Source organism: Rhagoletis zephyria, unplaced genomic scaffold (assembly GCF_001687245.7).
Source record: "Rhagoletis zephyria isolate East Lansing unplaced genomic scaffold, Rhagoletis_zephyria_1.1 Rzeph_scaffold_00049, whole genome shotgun sequence".
Taxonomy (NCBI): domain Eukaryota; kingdom Metazoa; phylum Arthropoda; class Insecta; order Diptera; family Tephritidae; genus Rhagoletis; species Rhagoletis zephyria.
Genome location: NW_016157133.1, coordinates 124802 through 149020, shown reverse-complemented (window position 1 = coordinate 149020; position 24219 = coordinate 124802). Strand labels below are relative to the sequence as shown.

Sequence of the window (24219 nt, the reverse complement as noted above, 5' to 3'; positions counted from 1 at the left end):
TTATAAACTTGTGGCCATGCAAACCTTACCACGACTTAAAAAAAAAAATTGGTAGAATTTTTTAAGTTTCAAACTTTGAACAAAAGTTAGAAAAAATCTACAAAATTTTAAACTTTTTTTATGAAAATTTCGTGTATGCAGCTTAATAGCCCATTTGAAGTTTGAAGTGGCACAAAGTTCTCAGTGATTTTAGAATTTTTTTTTGCTAACGGCCTTTTCTAGTCTTTCCATGTAACAAATGTTTTTTGTATGGGAAAACTGCGCATCGCATCGAATAAAAAACTCAAAAAACCACCAAAAGTACTCCAAAACTGCACTTTATTATACTAAAATTAAATAAACTATTAGACTTCATACCCGGAATTTTCCTAAAAATATTGGTTAAAAAGCTTGAACAGAAAATTTTATGAATTTTTCTAAATTTTGCAAAAAGTTTGAAACTTCTATTTATGTAATTTTTGATACAGTGTGAACTATATTTAAAAATATAATAATATATATTTTTTTTAAATAATTTAAATTTTGTAGAAGCCCATAATAGTCTTATTAAGAAAATCTTCAGGGAAAAAAGAAAACCGTGACTCACAGGTGCTTTTGAACTAGAAAATTCCTTTAACGATCTCTGCAGTGGACCTGCTCCTGCCCTGCTTAAGTGGGACAACATGCTTTTTTAGTGTCTAGGCCAGCGTGTTCACTGATCAGTTAAGACGTAATCAGGTGCACAGATCATTGGCTTGCCCCAACATTAAAAATAGTAAACAAGTAAATAAACAAACGGAAGAGACAAAAACCAAAATAACACAGGTGGCGGTGGCACGAAAGATAAACAAAAAAATTTTTCTTCTCGTTTTTCAATGAACAGAGACTCAATGTAGTAAATGTGAACTTAAGAAAAAACAAGATACAGAGCGGAGGAGGAGGTGTAGGGCAATCGTGATGTAACAACCACCAAGTTAAATGAAAAAAATAAACACAACATTCAACAGCATAATTAAATGTGTATAAAATTTAAATAAATAAAAAAGGGTGTGTAACGTAGCTAACATTACGTGATGCAAGTTGATGAGCGGGTTAACTTAGACAAGAAAAAAAATTGGGCACATGCCGCATATAGTATAGTTAATACATATATACTTATATGTACATACACACATACATATACATATATATGTATGCTGATGGCACAGCGACCACAAGTGGCATGAGAAAGTTGGCTGTAATTGATCGATTGGTGAGGCTAAATGGTCAACACATAACGCATCAGTCAGTCAAACGGTCTGCGCAGCACTCAAATGCCAATCAAAAAGCATAAAAACGAATCAAAGCAAGCGGAAATTCAAACAAAAAATTAAATGGAAAGCAAAACAATGTAGTAATTAAAATACTTGCGAATTAATAAAAAAATATTTATGGTCGTAAATACATATGTATGAATGTTCGCTTGCAATTGGTTTAACGACAAATCCGCATTTATCATCAAAGACAGCGCAAAAGAGGCGAGAAGTCGTACACATTAAAAATGTTTTTATGTAAATAAGTGCGGATACTTATATATGTATATGTATATGGGGCGTTCCATACCAAAACGGACGGAGTTCACACTTCATGTGTTAGATTTGTTTCAATTTTTAAGGGTTGATGCATAAACATAAATAATAAATAAATACGAAATTTGAGTTTGATTAATACATTTTTAAAAAACAAAAACAAAAACAAATCGATTGAATAGTTTTCCAAATATCTAGAGAAATTTGAAAAAAATCCCAATTACACACAAGAAAATTCTCTATGAAAAGAAATATTTCCAAAATTTTTTTTCTTGAAAAATTTTTCACATAATAATTTTTTTATTAAAAGAAATTAGTTTTTGAAAATATGCCATCTCAAAAAAAAATTTAAAAAAATCACAATGGTAGCTCTGAGTATTGCGCAATATTTAAGTATAGTATTGTTCCTGACACTCCTCATCGTACCAGTTCTTCTTTCGGGCTCGCTGAAATCCGCCAACTTCTTCGGCGGCGGTACTTAATCAGCGGGAAATGTGGTATCAGATTTTCAAAATTTAAAATTCCGATCCAATATGGTGGTCAAATTAAAATAAGTTTAGTGGTTATAAAATTTGATGGCTTTGCATGTTTTCGAGGTTCCTGATTACGAATTCAAAGCCAGATTTCTAAAATCGTAATAAAAGAATAATTAAAAAAAACCCAATGATTTTAAATTCGTTAAAGAAAATCGATGATTTTTGATTCTTTTGAAATAAATTTTTTTTATATTAAACCGCCATATTGGTACCTTCAATTTGGATTTTGAAAATCTGACTTCATATTCGTAATCAGTGACCCCAAAACCCCTACCTACCAAGATTAAGTTAAATTCATAAATTTTTACAACATTTTGCCTGCCACATAAAGTCCATCAGCTTTTTGAGGTTAGGAAAAAATCCACACGTGATTCGTGTTTAGCGACCCCATAACATAACATTAAAAAAAAAACCGGTCTGGTATTGATCGGTTTTTTCGTACGATACTTCTGATCTATCCTTAATCTTTATTCTACCTTAATGCCTTACTTAAGAAATTCCTAACCTTTTTTATTAGTCGCTATTTTTAAAAACGTCTCTCCCGCTGGCTGAAATGCGAATGAACTATAAACCCTAGCTGGGCAATACTGCCGCCAGTGCTGCATACGAGTAATAAATAGTTAGCCCATTTCAAAGCCATCAACCCACAATTAACTAAGGCCGCCGCCTGCTTATCAAAATCAACAATTCAAATCCGCAATGAATGACAATAAAATCTGTAAAAACTGCAGGCAAAAGTTCAGCCCAACAAACAAAGCCCTCCTTGTAGTAGTATGTATGTCTGAGTTTCTTCTTCTTCTTCTTTTTTGGCGCTGTAACCGCCTAAGCGATTTTGGCCGAGTTCAGCAAAGCACGCCAGTCGTTTCTCCTCTGTGCCAACTGACGCCAATTGGAAACGCCAAGTGAAGCCAAGTCCTTCTCCACCTGATCTTTCCATCGCAGTGGGGGCCTCCCTCTTCCTCTGCTACCACCAGCGGGTTCCGAGTTGAATACTTTCAGAGCTGGAGCGTCGGTGTCCATTCGAACGACATGGCCAAGCCAGCGGAGCCGCTGTATTTTAATTCGCTGCACTATGTCTATGTCGTTGTAAAGCTCATACAGCTCATCGTTCCATCGTCTGCGGTACTCGCCGTCGCCAACGCGTAAAGGACCGTAAATGTCTGAGTAGCTACGCGTACTAAAAGCGAACGTAAATCAAAATAGAAATGAAAAGGGAAATTAATGTGGTGAAGTACATAGAAATAAATTTATTATAGGTTTCGCATAAAAAAAGTGCTCATCTAAATACAATCAAGAGTGTAGCGCTTCAACGGAAGGCACTGGCTGTGAAAGAGGGCGGTGGAGGAGGCTCTATAAAACTTAAGCGCTCCGCTTTTTATGCACTTATTAAGCCACGAACTGGTTTCCGATTACACCGCCCAGGGTAATGACATTCATTCAGCCGGCAGCCAGCAGCAATAGACACAAGCGTCAATTAATGCAAAACAATGCAGCGCGAATGCGGGCAGTGGCTGTGATTTTATGGTAGCAGCAGCAGAAAAGGGAAATTGGTTTTTAATAAAACTGCCCTGCGCCGTCGTTGCACCCGGACTGACTGCCTGCCTGCATTCATTTTATTGCTCGCATGAATAATAGCTACCTATTTATGTGTGGTATCAGCTATAATAGCTTGCCACTATAAAAAAAATACATATATAGACTATCAGCAGAAAAATACAGACATACATAGGCATGTATTTAATACTGCGCTTATATGACCGATCGATGCGCTAAAACTGATGCCTACCTAAGCTCTTTGCTATTAAGATTACACAATTGTCTTTAAGATGCCATCAAGCGGAAAAATAAATAAGCGGGTACATAAATACATATGTACATATGTTTTTAGTTTTGTATAAAGAAATCAATTTTTGTATTTGTAGTCAGTTTTGCTTGACTGCCGCATCCTTATTTGTGTTAATGCCATCGCCGCATCTTCATAAATTCGCTTAAATTTCTTAGAGGGCTTTCGCACGAGGCGATTTTTCAGGCAACTTTTGCGTTCAACTCACGCAGGGTTGCACGAAAAAAAAAAATTGAATGGCTAAAAATATCAAAATATAGAAAAATATCAAAATATTCGCCATAAAAAGGCGTTTTCATTGTCCAACTTTGCATTCTACTTTTGGTTGACCGGCCTTTCAACTAATCGCTTTCAACAAAGTTGGTCGCCAGCCAACATTTAACCATTCAACTTTTTTTCCGTGCAACCCTGCGTGAGTTGAACGCAAAAGTTGAACGCAAAATCGCCTCGTGCGAACACCTTTTTTAGTACCGGCTGAGCTTTGCGGTCGCTTGCTCGTACGTTCATTGGATCGATGAATTGCCTGCTTATTTTTGTGGTTCATTTACAAGATGTTTCAAATGAGCAATTGAACTATACATTTAACAGTTTTTCTCTTTATTTTGAATTGTATTTATTGTAATTTATGAAACCAAAAAAAAAAACACAGAAGAATATTTTGAAACCAAGCGTTAAACTTTCAAGCTTAAGAAAAATTCAAATATGGAGATAAATTTGAAAATGATGATCAGATATGAGGTTAGGAGAGTGTGTACGTGTATAAAGAGCTCAATAGCTCAATACTTTCACATACATAGAGACATAGCTGTATATGCCCAATTCATTGAGTGTAACATGACATATCTCTGCGAAACTGGTGAAGAAGTGTAGCCCTAGGTATTTGAGTCACTTTGACCGTAGGGCTGCACATTTACATAGACAACATCTACAGGGAGAAGTCATTGCCATTTTCCATCGTTGGAGCATCGGTGCAATAGCAAAGTGTCCTGAAATGACGCCACAAAGAAGTCTACCTACTGAGCTGTTCTGTTTGAGAGGGCCTTCCGTCTTTTTCCTGTTTGATCGCGACCAAATTTACCTTTAGGCCTCAAGATCAACGCTTCACCTTACCGAGCTTTAGAGACCTTATTGGGAGTTGAACCGATGATAAAACAGGGACTAATCTGGACTACTTGCTTGACAAGAGGAGTGTCACTAACAACCACCGGAATAAAAAAATTTATATAATACGGACGCTTTAGATACATCAGGGCCACCAGCTTTGGCTAGCGATCGCACTAGGTTGACACTTAAAAACTTTCTAATAACTTCAGCTAAAAATAAACCGCAGCTAACCATTCATTTCATATACCTGGTAAAAATTGTGGAGCCTGTGTTAACTTAAAAAGGAGTGAACATTAGTGTACAACTATTTTTTTCAATGCATACAAGCTGTTCACACGCTCCAACTACTCACAACACGCATGTTATAACAAAAGCGGGAAGTTTTCTTACAAACGACATAAGACAGGCTACAAATTCGCAAAGACAATATGCCCCCATAAAACGATACAGTAACAAAACATAAGAGGGAAATCATAAAAACATAAAAAATATTTAGAAACAAAAGCGAAAATTACGACTAAAACCAATTTGAACACCTGTAGCGAAGAAACTTAATAAAGGCAAGGGATCAAAGTGCAAAGGGAATCACAAGGGGAGAGAAATAAAGTTTTGAATAAAAGTATATATGTAAAATTGGCAGTGGATGTGAAGGGAGTGCAATGATGACTACTTTACCAGTCGACAGCAGAATCAACGCAAAAAAATTGTAAAATCAAATTGCAAACATGTCACGTACTTTAATGCATTAAGTCGGTACATACATATGTATGTAAGTGTGTGTGCATACAGAAGTAAGTACTATAAACTATAAACGCAACGTGCCACATTTAGTATTTTTCCCCCCTTTTTGTTTGGCAAACAGCTGCAGAGTTAGTGCAAGGTTGAGCTTCTATCTGTGAAGATATCTCGAAATCTCTGTGTCTAATGAGTAGGGGAAGGACTTTCGAGTGTGGCATCGATGGCAATGAATTAAAACGTGACGAGACAATAGATGCTCATGAGGAGGGTATGAGTATGTATGTATGTTCATGACAATGTTTCTGAAATGAAAACAGAGCAGCCGATCGTGGGGTGGACGATGTCAAATGCGCGATCAAACTGAACTTGTCACTTTGAATACAAGTGTGGACAATATATGTGTAAGCTTATACAAGTTTTTCCAGGGCTTAGAAATGATGGCTATTATTTGAATCATAAAACCTTTGGTTAGAGGAGCTTAGAGCTCTGCGCTACCAATGCGTCTATTGTGCTCTCAGCTCAGTACAACACCTCAAGTAGCCCTAGAGACTCTAGAAATTTCAGAATAAATTCCGCGGATAGAGTGTGTATGTGCTCCTCTTTTGGCCCTGCTACGTGCAACGGCCTCACACTCCACAAGGAGGTATAATGGACTATCCTTGGCAGCGACATATGTAGGTCACTAGACCAGACTCCTAAATTATACAAGTGACCTCTTAGCCTACTATGGACCGTCAAAATACCTGCCTATGAGTATCCTGTACCTTTTCAAATTGTACCCTGCCATTAAGCTTTTGGATTGGCGAAGTCCCCTGGTATAAGGCCAATACAGTTCCCTCACTTAGCCTGGTCTTTCCCTTCCCCAGAAAGAAAAGACTCCGGTCCTATCGGGTTCGAGGCAGCGGCCAGTCAGGAAAGCTGGTCCGCTTCCCCATTACCTTCGACTGCCATCTGCCTCGTACCTATAGAACTTGGATGGTATTGTTCTCAGCGAGGGCATTAAACCTCTCTGCACACTCCAGCACCTACGAGCATTTGATCTCTAAGGATGAGAGAGCATTGAGTACCGCCTGGGTATCGCTTAAAATTAGGATGCTATCGCTTCGATACTTCCTTCGAAGGTTAATCTCAGCACACAAGCTGATGGCATTTGACTTCCGCTTGAAAGATGCTGGGGAAGGTTCCCAGGGGCACCGAGAGCTTCAGTATAGGGCCATAAACACCTGCTTCTATCCCCTCGGGAGTTTTAGAGCCTTCTGTATACCAACTTAGTATGCTCGCCTGGACATATCTCTTCATGATATAGGCACTCCAGGTCGCCTTACTGCCGCTTTGCAGTTTGTTCAACTGATAGAAGCAATGGCTCAAGTTCAAGCAATATCTCCAGCACTGCCGGCGGACATGTATGCATTGTCCCCGTAAGGAAAACACACGCCTGGTGCTGAATCTCGGTAAGGGACTGCTTCCTGGAAGCTCAAGCCACCGCCCCATACGTAAATATTGGTCCTACTATTGGTCCAATTTTTTAATGGCCTGCAGGACTAAGCTACCCTGTGATTGAGAGCCTCACAAAGTAGGACGAGGAATTTCTAAGAACGAAATCAAGAAAGCTAAAATGCTTTTCTGGCGAGCCTTCAGACTAAAACGCATGCTTGCAAGGAGTATTTCCGCCTTGGGTTATTTGAGGGGCGAGATGTGGAATTGCGCAATTAGTATTGAAGTGTAGCTTAAGCTTCTCCTCAGTGGTCCTTTACTATGCGAATCAAACCTGGGAGAAGCGCCATATTTGGTGTTTGGGGTCAGTGGCCCGGGTTTGAATGAACTCAAGGATTTGGACCTCCCTTTATCAATTCCATGATTCTGACTAGTTTAGAGATATTGATTAAGTGAAAAGGATATCAGTTGGAGAGGTTTAAGATTGGCTGCCATTCAACACTGAAAGAAGGGCTATAAATTAAATCCAACAAACAGGGCAAACATTAAAGCATAATTCCAAGAAATAAGGTTCTCTAAATAATACCAGAACATTGCAAGTTTGATTGACACCCCCCAAGCAGCTGTTAAAGTCCTTAGATCTTATCAGGTAACATCAGAGCTGGTAAGCTTATTAGGGCACCATAAGCCGAACAATACTTTTACTATGGCCAATCGAATTTGGATTCTCTGGGTTCCGGGATACATGCGTATTGAAGGAAATGAGATGGCCGATAAACTTGCTATACCCTTTTCAACGGCCAAGAGTCCTTCTATGGCATAGCAAAGAAAAAACTATTAACCTTGGCCAAACAAAAGAAGGAGGAAGCTCACAGAAATCGCGACTGTAGTAATCTAGCATTTATATAGAGCAGGACGGATACCGAAACTCCAAAAGGCAATTGGATACCATATAATAACAGAGCGCTCAATACTAAAATTGCTATCGGTTACTGACTTAATACCACACAATAAAACCATTAAGGGGCACAATAGGATCTTAATTTCGAAGGGCTCTGTCTCCAATAGTAATAATAATAATAACCACGTGCATGGACAGGCGGACGGACGCACAGATAGACAGCGATTCCCTTCTTCATTGTGAATATTCTATATCTGTCTCGATTCTCTAAGACAAACCTTTGTGAGCAAGTGCGCACAGTGGTTAGGATATCAGATCTAGCTGGACGAAAGTCAAAATTTTTTTGTTTTTAAAATACTTAATAGTACTTGGAATACATTCCTGACAATACATTCAAATAGAAATTGCATTTATTAAAGCATTAACATATGAAAAAAAAACAAAAAAAGGTAAGTCAACGCCGCCTATTTGAGAACTCTATTTTAAAAGCTGAAATTTAACTTAAAAGATTGCTAATTGCACTCGCAGATATTTGCATAATTGCAAATTGACTTTATAAACAAACAATTGACTTTAAAACAGACAAATACTTGGAGTTATAAAACCTTTGGTTATATAAGAGTTAAAAAAATAGTACCTCGCGAATTTTCTGCTCTCTGAAATTAAAAAATTATACAACAGGCATGCAAATCTTTAAGCGCTGTTTTCTTGCTGTGATCTTAAATTTTAGTCATGGTAAATAAAATCTTAAGAAGTGAGTTGTATGACATTTGGTGTTGCTGAAACTTCTAAAAGACAACAAGGTGTCCGTGATTATCTGATTAGTAAATTGAAAGAAATATCTGATGAAAATGCTCGTTCCGAAGTAAATTAAGTAAATGACTTTAGATTCGTAATCAGCAACCCAGAAAATCCCCACATACCCAGTTACATAGAAATCTACCGATTTTTTTAAATTTTCGTCCGCCATATTGGATCCGCCATTTTGAATTTTTGGTAAATGACTTTAGATATGTAATCAGCGACTCAAAAATCCCCTTGGTAAAAAGTGGTGTAAAGATCCATCAACGAGTATTTGTTTAAATAGTTTCGTCCAGCTAGATTTGCGATCCGAACCACTGTGGTGCGCTCGGTTATAAAAAAAGCACGAAACAAATTACAGACTGCAAATCGCTGTAGAAAATATCTATATGATAGCGTTTATTACTATCTAATACATATTCAGGTGAAAACTATAGTGAATATGTTAATTAATAACAATGCACATCACGTTCGATATATGAACTCATGTGCATAAAAATGTATGTTTGTCAGTACATTGTCAATATCTCGGCAAGTCTACACTGCCAAGCATAGCACGCGCGCATAGCAAGCAACGACAGCGGCAGCTTAATAAAGATATGAAAAGTTGCATACAATTAAATGAAAGTTACTTTTTTCATAAAATCTTCTTTTTTTCGCTTTGCATTAATAGCAAAAATAATTCAATTACTTCGTAATCCACTTAAGCGCAGTACAGCCAAGGCAGGCAAATCAACGGCATTACGCGGCACAAGTCACACAACACGCAAAAGACGCACACCTGTGCTTAAAGCATTAAGCGCATGCGCGTAAAGAAAGTAGAAATAAAAAAGTGTTAAGAAAAAAAAATTATTTAAAACATATAAACGGTCACAGCGGTCATTGAAAAAGGCGCGCGCTACTAAAACAATGCGGCCCAATAGCTGTACAAATGACAACAGTTCATAAATACCTACTTTTTTCTATTTTATGTAGACCCATTGCCCGTGCGTGCATCCCACTGACCGTCCGTGTTTGATTGCTAAATATGTTTGTTGTTTACTCCACCCACATACCAATGGACGCCTATTTATGTCGAAATTTGGCAGTAAAAGTATACGATTAGGTCAAACAAATTCATTTTTGGTGTTTGTTGTGCATTTTAAGCGACTCACCATACAATTTGTCATATCGCAGTTAGCTATTGCATGTAGCTATTAGGGTGGTACTTAAAATATTAACATCTACATTTCGTAAGGGGAACCCCTTTATTTTTTGTGTGCATACAAGATAGACATCCAGGAAAATTTCAAAGTTTTAAACAAATTTTTTGGGGTCGCTAGCAGGGTTTGACAAAAATTTTTTTAAATGGCAACATATTTTAAAAATTTCGGCTTTGACCGGGTATAACTAAATGCATTGGAATTGATTCATATAAATTCTTAAACTCGCTGAGTCATAGCTGGTCAAAGTAAAAATTTTTTAGAATATTTGCCATTTTTTAATAAAAAATTTTTTTGGAACTTTGGTAACGACCCCAATTTTTTTGTTTTTTTTGTTTTGGAAAATCGAAATTTTTGGGGTTATCTTCACTTTGTACGTAGAACAAAGTAAGTGGGTACCCCGTGATATTGATATTTTTACGGAGCACCCTAGTAGGTATGCATGCATTTGTACTCATCGTTTTGGGCACGTATAGTTTGTGGAATTTTTAGCTGTATGTAGCAATCACTCACCTACATACATATATACAGTGACTTAAAGAATTGACCACGTGTCGGTTTTTTAAATATTCATAATGCTTTTCGAGTTAGTTTTTGTTGTTATTTTTCTATAAAAATATTGTCCAAACTTTAATCAAATCCAAAGAAATCACAGATTCTAACTTTATAAAAAATTTAGTAAAAATCAACAAATTTTCATCAAAATTTCAACTTTTAAATCATTTTTGAGAATGCAGTCTAATGACAGTTATATAAGCATGAATTCATATAAGCATGAATTTCTTATGAAATTAAATGCGGAGACCGTTCGCAATAAAATTAAAAAAAAAATCAACCCGTTTTTGTGCATTGCACTTGTTATTAAAAAACCGCAAAGGCAGTCTCCAAAAACAATTTTCAAAAATCAAGTTCAAATTTTGATGAAAATTTGTTCAATTTTCCTGAATTTTGTATAAAGTTTGAAGCTGTGGTTTATACGGTTTTGGTTAAAGCTGGGACGGTGTTTTTATTGAAAAATAACAAAAAAGATTCAAGTCAATAAAATTACGAATATTTAAAAAAAAAACACATGGCCACCTGTTTGAGTCACTGTATGTATGCACATGGTTAGGGTAGGTCCAAATTCAAACACAATGCCGTACTGTTAGTTGGGGCAAGCAACGGTTTGTTTTTATGTTTTGGCAGGGAAGAAAATTTTACGAATACCGCAGATGATGAAACGATGGTCTCTATTAGCAATACAACGCCTATTACTGCGTTTATACGTAAGCTAAATTGACCGACACTGATCCAAGATAAGACCCATTCTTCTACGGGGTGACCGTATGGGGCTTGCGGTAAACCAGACATCGCCTGGAGCCAAAGCAGAACGAGTACAGAACGCGGATTCCATGCTCAGCATGGCAGTGCTGGCCACCAAATCTCTGGAAATAATTTTAAATTTTCGACCGGTGGATCCTCCTGTATTCTGTTTATATAGTAAATTCCCAGAGAGAAACGAATGCGAAAGTCCAACAGACTTAAGCCGAGGGTCGTCGGCTATACATATATACCGATGATTTCAAGCCTAACCAAAGAGCGCGTGGCGAGATTTACTCGTGCTAAACCACAGTTTCCGCTTACCGGACTAATGTGGCGTTTTTCAAGCAGAGCTTAATGCTATAAGGGAGCCCGTTCTGCTCACAAGCACCGTCCGAGCCAAGCTGCTATTAAATCTCTCAAATTTAATGGGACAACGTCCAAATTCGCCATAGAATACAGACGGATTCTCAACCTGCTGGCATTAAAATGCTTCTTGACTATTGTATAGGTCCCTGGGCACAGAGACATGATGCCTGGCAACTGCATAGCCGACGAGCTGCCAAGGCTAGGGACGGAAATATTAGAAGTCAATTCTGCTCAAGATGCGGGTATATCTCTAACCTCCTGCAAACAGCGAGTAAGGGCGAAACTCATGGAGGATGTAAATACCAGGTGGTCGGGTGGAAACCACCTGCCACACCAGCAGGCAATTTGACCAAAATTTATGTAAAAAGGTCCATAGCCCTCGCTCGGCAGGGCTACGCTCTACTCTCAGTTGGGGTAATCATTGGACACTGCCTGATGGGAACGCAGGGGCGCTCCCACTACTGCAACAAGTACTTTTTAGATTACTTACACGGCGTCTCCATAAGCAAACGTTTTTATGTATCTTGATAATGTTAACAGCAATATATTGCCTATGGAGACAATATTGCTAACGATAAGCAAAAATCAAGCAAAGCTTATATCCTGATAAATATTGCCGGCAATTTGGTAGCTTGACAGCTACATCTTCATTTTAATACAAGAGGAAAAAATGAGCTGTTTTCTATTGAAATATTAGTTATTATGTACTTGGATGTAAAATAGCATACTTTCTAAATTTTTTAAGTTATTAAATGCAGGCAAAATACTTGTTAGAAGCCATCTCACAATCGATTTTATCAAGATAAAAAATGCCCACATACAAATATTGCCTCTGATAAAATTTATAAAAGGCAATAAAAATGGTAGGCAATAATTTTTGCCTGTGGAGATGCGCAGTTAGGCAACGTGACTTTAGCGAACATTCTCAATTTTCTATGCTATATAAAACATACTCGGTGACTCAATTAATAGGAAAGGGAAAGAAACAAGTAGCTTCCGCCAGTAGGCCTTCATGCTACGCCACTAATGGCAATATTTTTGACGATTTTTATAACATAACTCTGAGAAGTCACAGTATAAGATATTTAGCTTAAGTAGGTAGTTTACAAAAATTTGGAACAAAATTTTTTCTATCACTTAAAAAGAACAAAAAAATGGATTTATAAAGAAAATCAAGAGATTTTTTTTTTTAAGTAATAAAACCACCAGGGGAGGAATAATTACAAATAGGAATCCAGACTGTTAACTAATAACCATCGAACAAATTCCAGAGGAACTACATACATACATACTTACTGCATACTACGAGTAATACCAATAAAAATCTCAAAGAAAGATGGGGAAAACAAAAAGAAAATGCAACTACATACATAGTGGTGGAAAGAAAACAATTTACAGTTTATATTTTATGAAATTTAAACATTTTATTAAAGCAATTAAAAACTGTATAATATATATGAATAAAGCACAATAATAATTTGTGACAGGTTACTTATAAAGTAAATGTATAATATAAAATACGAATAAGATATAATGGCTAGAATCGACCTTTTTTGATTTTTGGATGAATTTCGGGCAAAAATTTTCTTGTGTCATATAACAAAAAATATACACGGTTTTTTCCTAAGTTATGCAAAGTTATAAATTTCACAATTTGTTAAAAACTAAAAGAGTTAACACAATAGTTCTGGCCCTGTTTTAAAGGTGATATTTGGGGCTATAAAAAATATATTAAAAAAATTCGGAAAAAAAATTACAGAATTTTTAAATCCGAAAAAATGTTAAAAACAAACAAAAAATTTTATAAATTTTTGGCTCAATTGTTTTACACAATACCACTATCTAAACAATCTGAAAATATCCTGAAATTGTCAAGGTGTTTTGTTTTAAATATGAATTTATTAACTTAAAAAAAAAATATTGCGAATTCAACATTAATAATTTATTTAAATTAAATAAACATTTTTTATCATAACTTTATTTAGAGTTTGTAAAGATAAAATAAAAAATTAAAAACATCGAATCTTCAAAAACGTCTTGAACATTTCAGGATATGTTACATCAGTTCGAGGTATTGTATAAAAAAAAAAAGTTTGCCAAAAATTTGTGTACATACAGTGGCGCTCAAAAGTGGATGAATGGTGTTTAGTTTCTAATATTTACAATGGTTTTCAAGCTCAATTTGTTAAAGCATAAACCATATTTTTATAAAATAAACATAAAAAAACTTTAGCCTAAAAAAACATTTTAAATATTAAAAACTACACACCATTCATCCTCTTTTGACCGCCACTGTATGTTTTTGCCTTAATTTAAATTTTTTTAATTTCAAAATTCTGATATTTTTTTATTTTTCGAATTTTTTCATATATTTTTCTTTATTGTCCTAAATATCACTAAAGATCGATAGTGTTTGTGGTATTAAAAAAATTAATTTGCAAAATTGTAAATTTTAAATTTTGCATAACTATCGAAAAAAGAAATTTTATTTTTTCCTTTGACAGAACTTCGTTATATGACAGAACAAAAGTTCTGATCAAATTTCATGCAAACCGAAAATGGTCGATTTAACCTGGATTGACCTATATACTATATAGTAAGCAAGGGTAGATATAAAAAGTTAAAAGGTAATAGGTAAAAAAAAAAATCAATAAATGCAAAAACTACAGGATTTGGACTTTTATAGAGCCAAAACCATGGGGCCTACTCTATACTGCGATTCGAAAAGCCACTCATTCGGATTCGAAAGCTTGGCACTATGAATCGCAATACAGAGTAGAGTCCCAGAGAGGATAGGTAGATACTTATATTTGATAAATGATTTAATAAGCATACATTTGTATATATAATTAATATTAACATTAAAATGCACCAATTTCACCAGAGAAATTAAGGAGATGGCTACCGGTTGAAGTATGGTTCTGCAGAAGGTTGGATGTTTATTTATTTATTACTCGAATATTTTAGCGCTTCGTTCGTTTTAGTTATACTTTGCGTTCAGGTTTAAAGCACTCATGTATGTACGAGTACTTCGGAAATTGCGGCGCTCTAAAGCAACCTAATAGTTACCTCTTTACTGTAGGTCGGATAGAACTCCACCTGTGTTTGTATGCATTGTACGGCCTCGAGTTGTGCGACGCGTGTCGCAGTACAGACTTTAGTGGGTGTGCTTCGTGGGATGCTACCGCACTGTTCGGCGGCTAACGATTGCTTTTCGAACTTCTCCAAGAGTTCGGAAATTTTCGTTGATTTGCCCGACGCTGCCTTGTAGGCTGTTGTCGCAGCTGCTGTTTCTACCTTTTCCTCCTCGATCAGATCTGATTCGCAAAGACTTACACTGGACGTCGTGGATGTGGATAGCGTATGAATGGTCGTATCATTCTCATTCGATATGTGGCCTGAGTCATCTGAGTCAGATTCGTTGTTGTTGTTATGTTTGCGCTCATCAACCTGAGCTTCGCCAAGCTTTTCAGCGTGGGCTGCAGATTGTAGCGGCTCATATGAAGGTGTCGCATACTGTTCTTTGCCACTGTTTGTTGTTGCTTGGTGTTGTGACAGCTGTTGTGTAGTGTCGCCGTTGTCGCCGCCGCCGCCGCCGCCAGTTGTTTTGCCTTCACTGGGCGGCGCAGTCAATTTTGCCTGTACCACATTAACCAGCAACTCGATGTGCTTATCGGATGTCTCACCCAATACGGGTGGTATTATTTTGCAGAACTCCAGCTGTGGCTGTGGCACTTTCTCCTCATTCGCATATTTCAACTGTTTTGTGGCCGTGACAGCGCCCATGGCTGGGGAAGCGGCGGCGGTGGAGGTGGTGGCATTGGAAACGCGCGTACCTCGCAAAGTACCGTTGCTGCACGCATCTTTCGTTAATTTACCAGCTGCCTGCGGTGTATTGCCAGCGCCTACTGTTTTCACTTTCGTACGTGCGTTCGGCGCTGTCACTGTCGCCGCACCAGCACGTTTGGATTGCGATGAAGCAGTCACTGCCGCTACCCCTGCCTTGCTACTCGCCATTGTTGTCTTACGCATGCCACCTTCCGTGTTAATTGATTCCACTTTGCGCAAAATCTCCTGTCCCTTCTCCAAGCACTTGTCGAGTAGTTCATCGCGACTACGCTGTAGCTTACGCGCGCCTACTGAATTCAACGCCATGGTGGCACGCGAAACACTTCCGCTACATGGACTGCCGCTCAAACTGGTGCTGGAGGGCGTACGCCGTGGAGATATTGTAGCGTGTGCGCCTGAATTAAAGCCGATTGAAGATTTGGTTCTCTCCATTTGTAGGCGTGAGTTGGTGCGCGTTAGTTTTTCGCTAGGCAGCGACTTGCGTTTGCCACGTTGGCCAGCCGCGGTCTGGGTTTGTTGTTGCTGTATAAGAGTGGTTGAAGGCGTGTGCGCTTGAGTGCGCGTTGTTGAAACAGAACGCGAACGTGACTTGTTGCCGGCTAACGATAGCGCTGAGGCAGAACGTGCTTCCTTTGTCAGTTGGCGGCGTTGACTATTCGGCACGGCGACAATATCTTTCCTTCCAGACGGTGTTCCGTTCATTCCCACGCCATTGGGTTTCACAGCTACCGTTGAATTGTTACGACTTGGCAGCTTCTCCTTGCCAACCACTTCCGTCAAGGAAGTGCTGCAGAAGCTATTGCTACGTTTTTGTAATGGCAACGCTTTAAAAATTGGTATTTTACTATTTGCCGCAACCGCTGCGGAGTTGGGTGTCAATTCCCAAACTGATTTGCAGCGTGCGCGCGTAGCTAAAGCATAGCGTATGTTGCGTAGCGTAGGCGTATCCGGTGATTGGTAAACATTGCGTCTGGGTATGGCCAGCGAAGACTTAGATTTCTCCAAGCGCTTGGGACGCACTGGCGGTATCATGTGATCTGTAGTAGATTCGGTAGCGGTTATAGCGGCGCTGCTTGGGCTAGCTGCGTTGCTAGTGGCCGCCGTTGTTACTGTCGATGAGTTTTCGTTGTCAACTATGGAAATTGGGTGGTTGTTAGTCGCACGAATAGCCGCTACCGCATCTGCTGGATTATCTTGTAACTCAGCGAATTTTTGCACCAATGCTGTCGCGGATTGCGATTTAAGCACTTCTTGCGGAGTCACCGCAGTAGTCGAAACAATGTTGGGCTCTAAAGTGGGCTCGACCGACTCCAAAAATGTTTCTGTTGTGTCTAAACTTGTTTTACGAAGTTCGCAGTTCACGTCTTCTCTTGACCGATTAGCTCCGTCTATCTTCTCTTCATCCTTACTCTCTTCCTGCCGCTCGATCTCACTATCGGCGAATGCAATCGGCGGCTCTAAGGCCAGTAGCTCTAACTGCGCTGCGGCTGCCGCCTCCACAACAGCTACATCGCATTCCACATGCGGTGTTGTCTGGTTTACTTCACCCACCACTGGGTCACCATTGTAATCGGTGAGCAGACGATCAAAATTTTTTAACACCGCATTCAGTGCCGACTCATCATGCGCGGCTTTCTCAAGCTCCTCGAAAATTTCATCTTCCAGTGACTGTTTGGTCAAACTCAAGCTCAGTTGATATTCCTCATCGCTATCCACATAAGTGCCACTTTCATAGGGCGTGGAAGGCGACATAGATGTCGCGGATGATGCCTGTGCAATGGCGGCGCCATCAACGCAACCACCTTTACCCTCTAAAGCCGGACAAATAATACCGGAATTAGTCGCAACTTTGCCTATCGGCGCAGATATTTCACGCTTGCTAAGCGTTTTTGTAGATTTGCTAATGCGCTGACGCTGATGCTTCAACATGCCGGTGATGCGACGCTGTGCGTTAGACATCGGCGACGTCGCGGCGCCCACTTCTTGTCCCTTCTTTGCGGGCAGCGTAGGCAAAGTGGACTGCTTACCGATGGCGGTGTATTTGCCGCTGGTCGACTCGGCAATACTGAGTGAGTTCATTGATATTGAATGCTTGTGGGATTTGTAGAGTTTACCGGTGAGGCGGGGTGCAATATTATCCTCGATTTTGTGGCGGATTTTTGAGCAAAACTTTTGTACGCCATGCGTCTTGTGAGCGCTGCTAATTGAGGCGCTGGAGGATACATGCGAAGCGGTGGGCGAACCTGGAGAAATGGGGCTAACCGATGCCCTTTCCGGATGTGTTTTATCCATATTGTTTTTCACGTGCGTATTGGTGGAAGCGTATTACGCGTTAATTTCGAAACAACAAATTACACGAAAGTATTTTAGTTCAAGTCTGAAATTGCGTTTATTGGCGCATGCTTTTCATTTACAGTTCCTTCGCGGGCGCGCGCGCAACACTTTTACTTTTATTTTTCGCTTTTTCACTCAAGTCACTTAAGCTGATGCCAGATAAAACTTTGTAGCTTTGCGTGACATTTATAACTTTGCCAGCAAAGCGCCAGACGCAAAAGGTATGCCACAATGAACGCCAAGAAAGCAATTTTGTACCGCTGTTTTACTCGGTAAAAGTTGCAGTGGATTTTATATATTTTGCTTTAAAATTATCAGCAATGTAATTAAGTTTTATTTGGACTTGGAATTTGGACGAAACAAAATATAAATATTAAACCGGCTGATTGTCAAAGCGCGCAAAAAGATGGGAGTTGGCCATCTTTTCGCTTCGCGCTGCAGCTTCAACGATTTATGTGGCATGCTTTGTGCATTTTCATACAATTCATCTTATCTGTCAAAGCGAATCTGTCACGTAAAGCGAAGCAAAAGTTTTATGTGGCATCAGCTTAATGCACTTGTCGAGCTGGCGCCTCTGTTGGCTATTGACTGCCACTGCTGTCGCTGCTGTTCAGAGCCATTAAAAATCCATCTGCATTAATCAACGTATGAAGTGCATGCTTCATGCATTCGCGCAACTTGTTCCTATTTTCTTTTTCACTTAACTTTATTTCGTTTATTATTATTTTTTTTTGTTTCTCTCTGCAGTTAGTCCGCGTTCATACCGCTGTGGTTCGTTTTCGTTCGCGTTCTGCGCGCAACTAAATTTCTTCGTTAGGGAACATAGACGATTGGGGCATTCACTGCGCTGCCAACCAGCCTACCCGAGCAACAAACGCGCAACGAGCAAACATCAATCGAAAGGCAAAAAAAAATTTCACTAAACTAACGAAGCGCCGACTGCTGTTGCGGTTGCGGCCGTCATTATCGTTGTCGGTAACTAATTGTCATTATCGTCGTCAACGTGCAGTCATCGTAGTCTTTAGCACTTTCCTCGCCAGCATGGTCGTTCAAGCCACCACAGAAGCAACTCGCAGCAGCACCAGCAACAGCACCAGCCACAAGCCCCAGCAAGTGGCAGCAATAATTGTCGATGCGCCTCATATCAGCCAGCAGCTATCGGTAAGAGTGACGTTGTCAGTGTCGCTCGTTCGTATCTGCGCGCGACCACACGTATGTCGGCAATTGCGCGCGGCGCACACACACACACAGGCGGATGGTTTGAACACGCGCATTGCCGCGCCCGAGCGCGCTATCTATGCACGCAAGCCAAGCACAACGCACAGCTGAGCTGTTGACGAACGATGCGTAGTAAAAGTGTGAAATGTTGATTGCATGGTTGTGTAGAAAATGAAAATGGTATGTCCGTCGCTTAAGTGCAAGCATACAAGATACATAATTCGTATGGAATCCGTAGTGCAACATGTCGTCTTATCAAAGCTTGGTTTGAATCGAACACGAGACCCGCAGCGTCAAAATGCAGTCGTTCGAAACGAAAGTAAAATGTTGTGGTGATGCGTTAATTGTGCGCAATGAATTGTGAGCAGCAGAGAGGCTAACAAAATCAAAAGCAAAGAGCAGATAGCGAGAGCATTTTAACCCTTGTGTGGGTCGCAATATAAAGATGATAAACGTTTTACTGAGGAACTATTAGCGGGCCTTGTTTAACACTGATTCAAGGTATAAAAATTAAAGGGAAATGTTTGAGAAAAAGTTTGAGAGCACTCTCTGAATCAGCTAGAATAGGTAAAGCTGGCCCACCCGTAAGGCGACACATAGACCGTAGTTCCACCAGAGTTGGGTACGACTTATCTAACTCTTCGTCTCTTTGGCAAAGTGTAATATAATTTTAGTTATTTTATTGATCGCCGAACGCAGATCCTCTTTTAGTTCGAGCCACACCAAGCAACATGACTCGTATCATGTCGAAAAGATAACGTACTCCAATGTTTCTTCCTTGGTTTGACAACTCCTGCACTTCTGTCCCCTACAATACCAAGATCGAAAGTATACGACGTTGGCAGGCAGCGATGTCTGGTTAGCTGTCATAGCAAGGTCCTTGAGTAAATTTTGAAGATAAAAAGAAACAGGTAAGTTTACTGTATTCATATGACTTACACATTATTTTTGCATTTTCTTTCTACGCTCTCTCTGCAAGCTAACTACAGATGGAGTACGCCCTATCGGCGACATTGCTACCCCAGTTCCGAGGTCTAAGATGTGAGGACTCGGCAATCTCTATAAACCTCGACTTCATCCCTGGTCCCGACCACATCTTTTTAGAACTAGAATCGCTCCAGGTACGATCGAATCTGGTCAGGGAATGCCTGCCTTCTCTCTCACTCGCTTAAGATTACTTCCAAATCAAGCTAACTTGTGTCCAAGGACACAGTTACTTTGCATGAAACTGCATGCCTTTTGAATTGACTACGCAGGACATACTTGCAGCCGTCTGTACTAACAGAGATGGGCTTATATTCGGCTCAACGAACGCTGGGTTAAAACTCCGACATGCAAAGTTGCAAGGTCTTTTTTCCGGCTAATCGACCGTTGGCTAAGCGCCAACACTGGTTTAGGTTAGGAGGCGTTCTAGTTGTTCATTATGAATGCTCTCTCAAAGTAAGCGTCAAGAAAAGCCACATTTCCCCAACCCGGAGAGGAACCTCGGAACAAATATAAAATGAAGAACAACCAAAGCGTTGACGTGTTGAAGCAGTTGTAATTCCTAATGGAATTTAAGATATTGATTCCTCCACGTTTTCATTCCGGCGATTTCTGCAGGGACAACTTGTTGGTATTCCGCATCGTTTGAGCATCGGTGTAATAGCAGAGTGCCCTGTGATTATATTGGTAAGAACTCTAATTTAAGATTTTTCTTGAGACCCCACAATCATCTCGTTTGATCCATAAGTCATTTGTAAGGGAGGCTTGGAAGACACTGCAATCATTTGGAAGGCGAAAAAATTGACTAATCTGCAGGTCCTCTGAGTAGAGATCAGCGCGTCGGTTCCATATTTGAAACAGCAGTGTAGATGGATGTATCATCGATCGCCACTCGCCGACCTACATCGGATTCCTCTCTAGTCGGAAAACCTAGGATAACGCGTGCCATAAATTGTTTATTTCACTAAATCTGAGAGCGTCCTTTTGCGGCCACGCTTTGAATGAGAATGTGCATGGGTTGCGGTGAAAGATCTTTTTGAGGTACGCTAATCACCGCTGCCGATAAGGGATGTATTAAGAGGTCGGGTGTACCGATTCTATTGATTCTGCTAATTGGTTTTATCCTTGGTAGGAATTTATTTGAGATAAATCTTAACCCAAAACCTTTGAAATATTCGAGGTTAGTACGCCTCCCTAGCATGTGGCTCCTGTGGTTCTATTTCTGCCAAATGTTGTGCCTATAGATGCGGTTATTACTCTGCTCAACCACGGAGTAAATTCAAGCTAAGTACTATAAATATCTGAGTGAAATGTTGTGGGAGTGCTCTGGTTATTGCTTCAGTTCGGACATTAGTTAAGGCTCCTTCTTCGATAGTGTGCAGACTACCACTAATTAGTCTTAAGTACAAGTGCCTTTGGGATCAACTATGAAAAACTTATCGGTCTGAAATCCTTTTCCTGTGAGTAATTTACTTAATTGCACTGCCTTTAGAGGTGAATATAGCCCTTGTGTCCCTCCAAACATTCGGACCAAACCCATCTGGTAACAATCTTGAGAATAAACCAATTAAGCATAGACATGCGCTGTGCTATCCGGTCGCGCTGAATTGAACGAATCGATATAATTGATAGCCCAAGCTGCCTTAACCATATTCACTATGTTTGAGACATCTTCCATCGGCACACCAGCCCAATTTTCCTCTTAGATACTATCAATTTGGTCAATCGTAACAAGAAAATGAGTATCTATCAGACTCGTCAAGATAATCAGGGTTAGGCACCGCGCAAAACGCAAAAGTTATTTGGCCAAAAACACAACACAAAGCCAAATTGGACCTATTTAGGTAGTACCTATCGGAGCCAGACGGACATTTCCCAAGGTTCTAGAACACTTTTGCCAGGATTCTGTCTTTGCAGCTCTTACCCTACCGAACCAGGCAAACTCAAATAAAGTAGAAATAAGAAGGAAATATCTGAATCAGATTAGGAAGGATCGCTGTAAAAAAGCAGTTTATATGTTGGAATATCCAGTATCAGGACGCTGGCAGCGCCCACTATTTGTTTGAAGTGGAGCATTATAATAGAGCCATTGAGCAGTATGAAAACTTCTTGAAAGAGGCAATTAGTCAATCAAAACCAATAAAAACAAGCGAAGACTCTAAAGAAAACCCGCGATACGAGATAATCGGCCTTATGGCGAATTTCACGTGAACAAATATTCCAAAAAATTATAAAACAAAACAAATACACATTTTCCCAATTTGGTTTTATTTTCCGGGAACGATCTATTTACATAGAGTTGGCGATACGGCTGAATAGGTTAATTAGGAAGTGCCTTATAAATATTACAGCGCACATTTGTGGGTGAAATCTTTTAAATTTTGGTTACTTCAACAAGTGGTTCTTTGTAGCGAGTCAAATAAGGAAAGTGCGTTCATATTTTCAAAAATGAACTATTTATTTTACTGATTCATTATTTTCTTTGATGCTGCAACCCATAATTACCTTTTGCTTCTAATAAAAAGAAAACAAAATAAAACTAACTGGCTATATGGGGCAAGCAGTCAAGCGGCAGCGAAGTCAGGACAAAATAATAGAAGAAAGATTAGGCCAATTTGTACAAATCGAAGTGTTTATTGAGCTAAACAAAGGCACATGCATACATACTTACATACGCGTACATTTACCAAGAGCCATTCACAAGTTGAATACAAACAGAGTGAAGAAAAAGTTGCAGCTAATAATAAATGTCGGGAAGAGTGTCAAGTCATTGCACCTTTTTCACACATTTTCTCGTAGTAAGTGAAGAGCTGACTGTAACAACTTAAATGCATATGTGTGTGTTTATATGTATATTAGGCGGACTTACGTTTTGTACAAAAAAAAATTATTTTCTTTTCCCAAGCGCATTATAACTTTTTCGCTTAATTTATTGAAAAGTTAAGCTATTCAGACCATAAAAGAAGGAAAATTGATATGGACTAATATGTTACATTTGTTCATTAAGATTTTTCAAACTACTGCCAAAAAAGAAGCCTCACTTCACGCTAGAGAGAGAGAAGTCAAGAGAAAGAGAGATGAAGAAAAGGGGAGGAGGGGCGAAAGAGATCGACTCATCGATTTTCAATTTTACGCCGCTAAAGAAGCTTCAGATCAAAAGAGAGAGAGAGAGAGAGAAGGAGAGAGAGAGAGAGAGATAAAGAGAGAGAAGAGAGAGAAATAAAAAAGAGAGAGAGAAAAAAGAGTGTGAGAAAAAGAGAGAGAGGGAGAGAAGTGAAGATAAAGAAGGGTGAGGAAAGGGAAAGAGGGGAGAAGACAGATCGAGTCATCCGCTGCATTTTAAGCGTCAAATCTTTCTTGACGATTTTTCAATCTGCCGCCGTTAAAGAAGCTTCACTTCAAGAGAGAGAGAGAGGAATGGAGGAAAGGGGGAAGAAAGAGAGAGAGAAGAAGGAAGTAATAGGGAGAAGAGGGAAGAAATAGAGAGAAGTAGGAATAGAATGAAGGAGAGAGAGAGAGAAAGAGAAAGGAACGAAGAAGTAAGAGACAGATCGACGTTTCCGTTGCAAAAACAAGTTGAAGTCCAAACATTGTCGTTCAGATGCCGCTCATCAGGGACCGAAAATAACAGTTACTTTTGAAATTTTGGGAAACAATTACTTGTACCGGTATTTTCTCGTCAAAAATTTCAATTTAAAGTTGAATTTTTTTTTGCCTAAAAGTATGGTTAAAATCTAACTATTGTTTTTTTTTCGACTGGAAATAAAAGTCGAAAGTCAACTTTTATTTTTGAACGATAAAAAAACGACAAATTTTAACTCTTAAATTTCGATCGAAAACATATTTCTGGGTGACAAAAGAAAATTTATATATCGACTTTTTTGAAAAAAAAAAGCATAACAATTACGGTGCCTGCCTCTTATAAAAGGTATTCATTGTAAAGAAAGGGGTCCAGCTAAACACTTCTTTACGAAACACACTTGAGCTTCAGCTCAAAAATTTCATCGAATTGAAATCAAATATTTTTGATTCGCTTGATAAAGCAGTCACTCTTTTTCGT

At 39.1% G+C, this 24219-nt stretch overlaps 2 protein-coding genes across 17 annotated transcripts in view; both read right to left on the bottom strand.

The window, feature by feature from the left end:
* Mhcl (Myosin heavy chain-like) overlaps positions 1–24219 on the bottom strand; it is a 186185-nt gene that overhangs the window by 54686 nt on the left and 107280 nt on the right. The window lies entirely within an intron of this gene.
* LOC108368069 (putative GPI-anchored protein PB15E9.01c) lies at positions 14087–18098 on the bottom strand. Its single transcript, XM_017622825.1, has one exon. It carries the CDS (start codon positions 17913–17915, stop codon positions 14823–14825), a length of 3093 nt encoding a protein of 1030 aa, XP_017478314.1. The 5' UTR covers positions 17916–18098; the 3' UTR covers positions 14087–14822.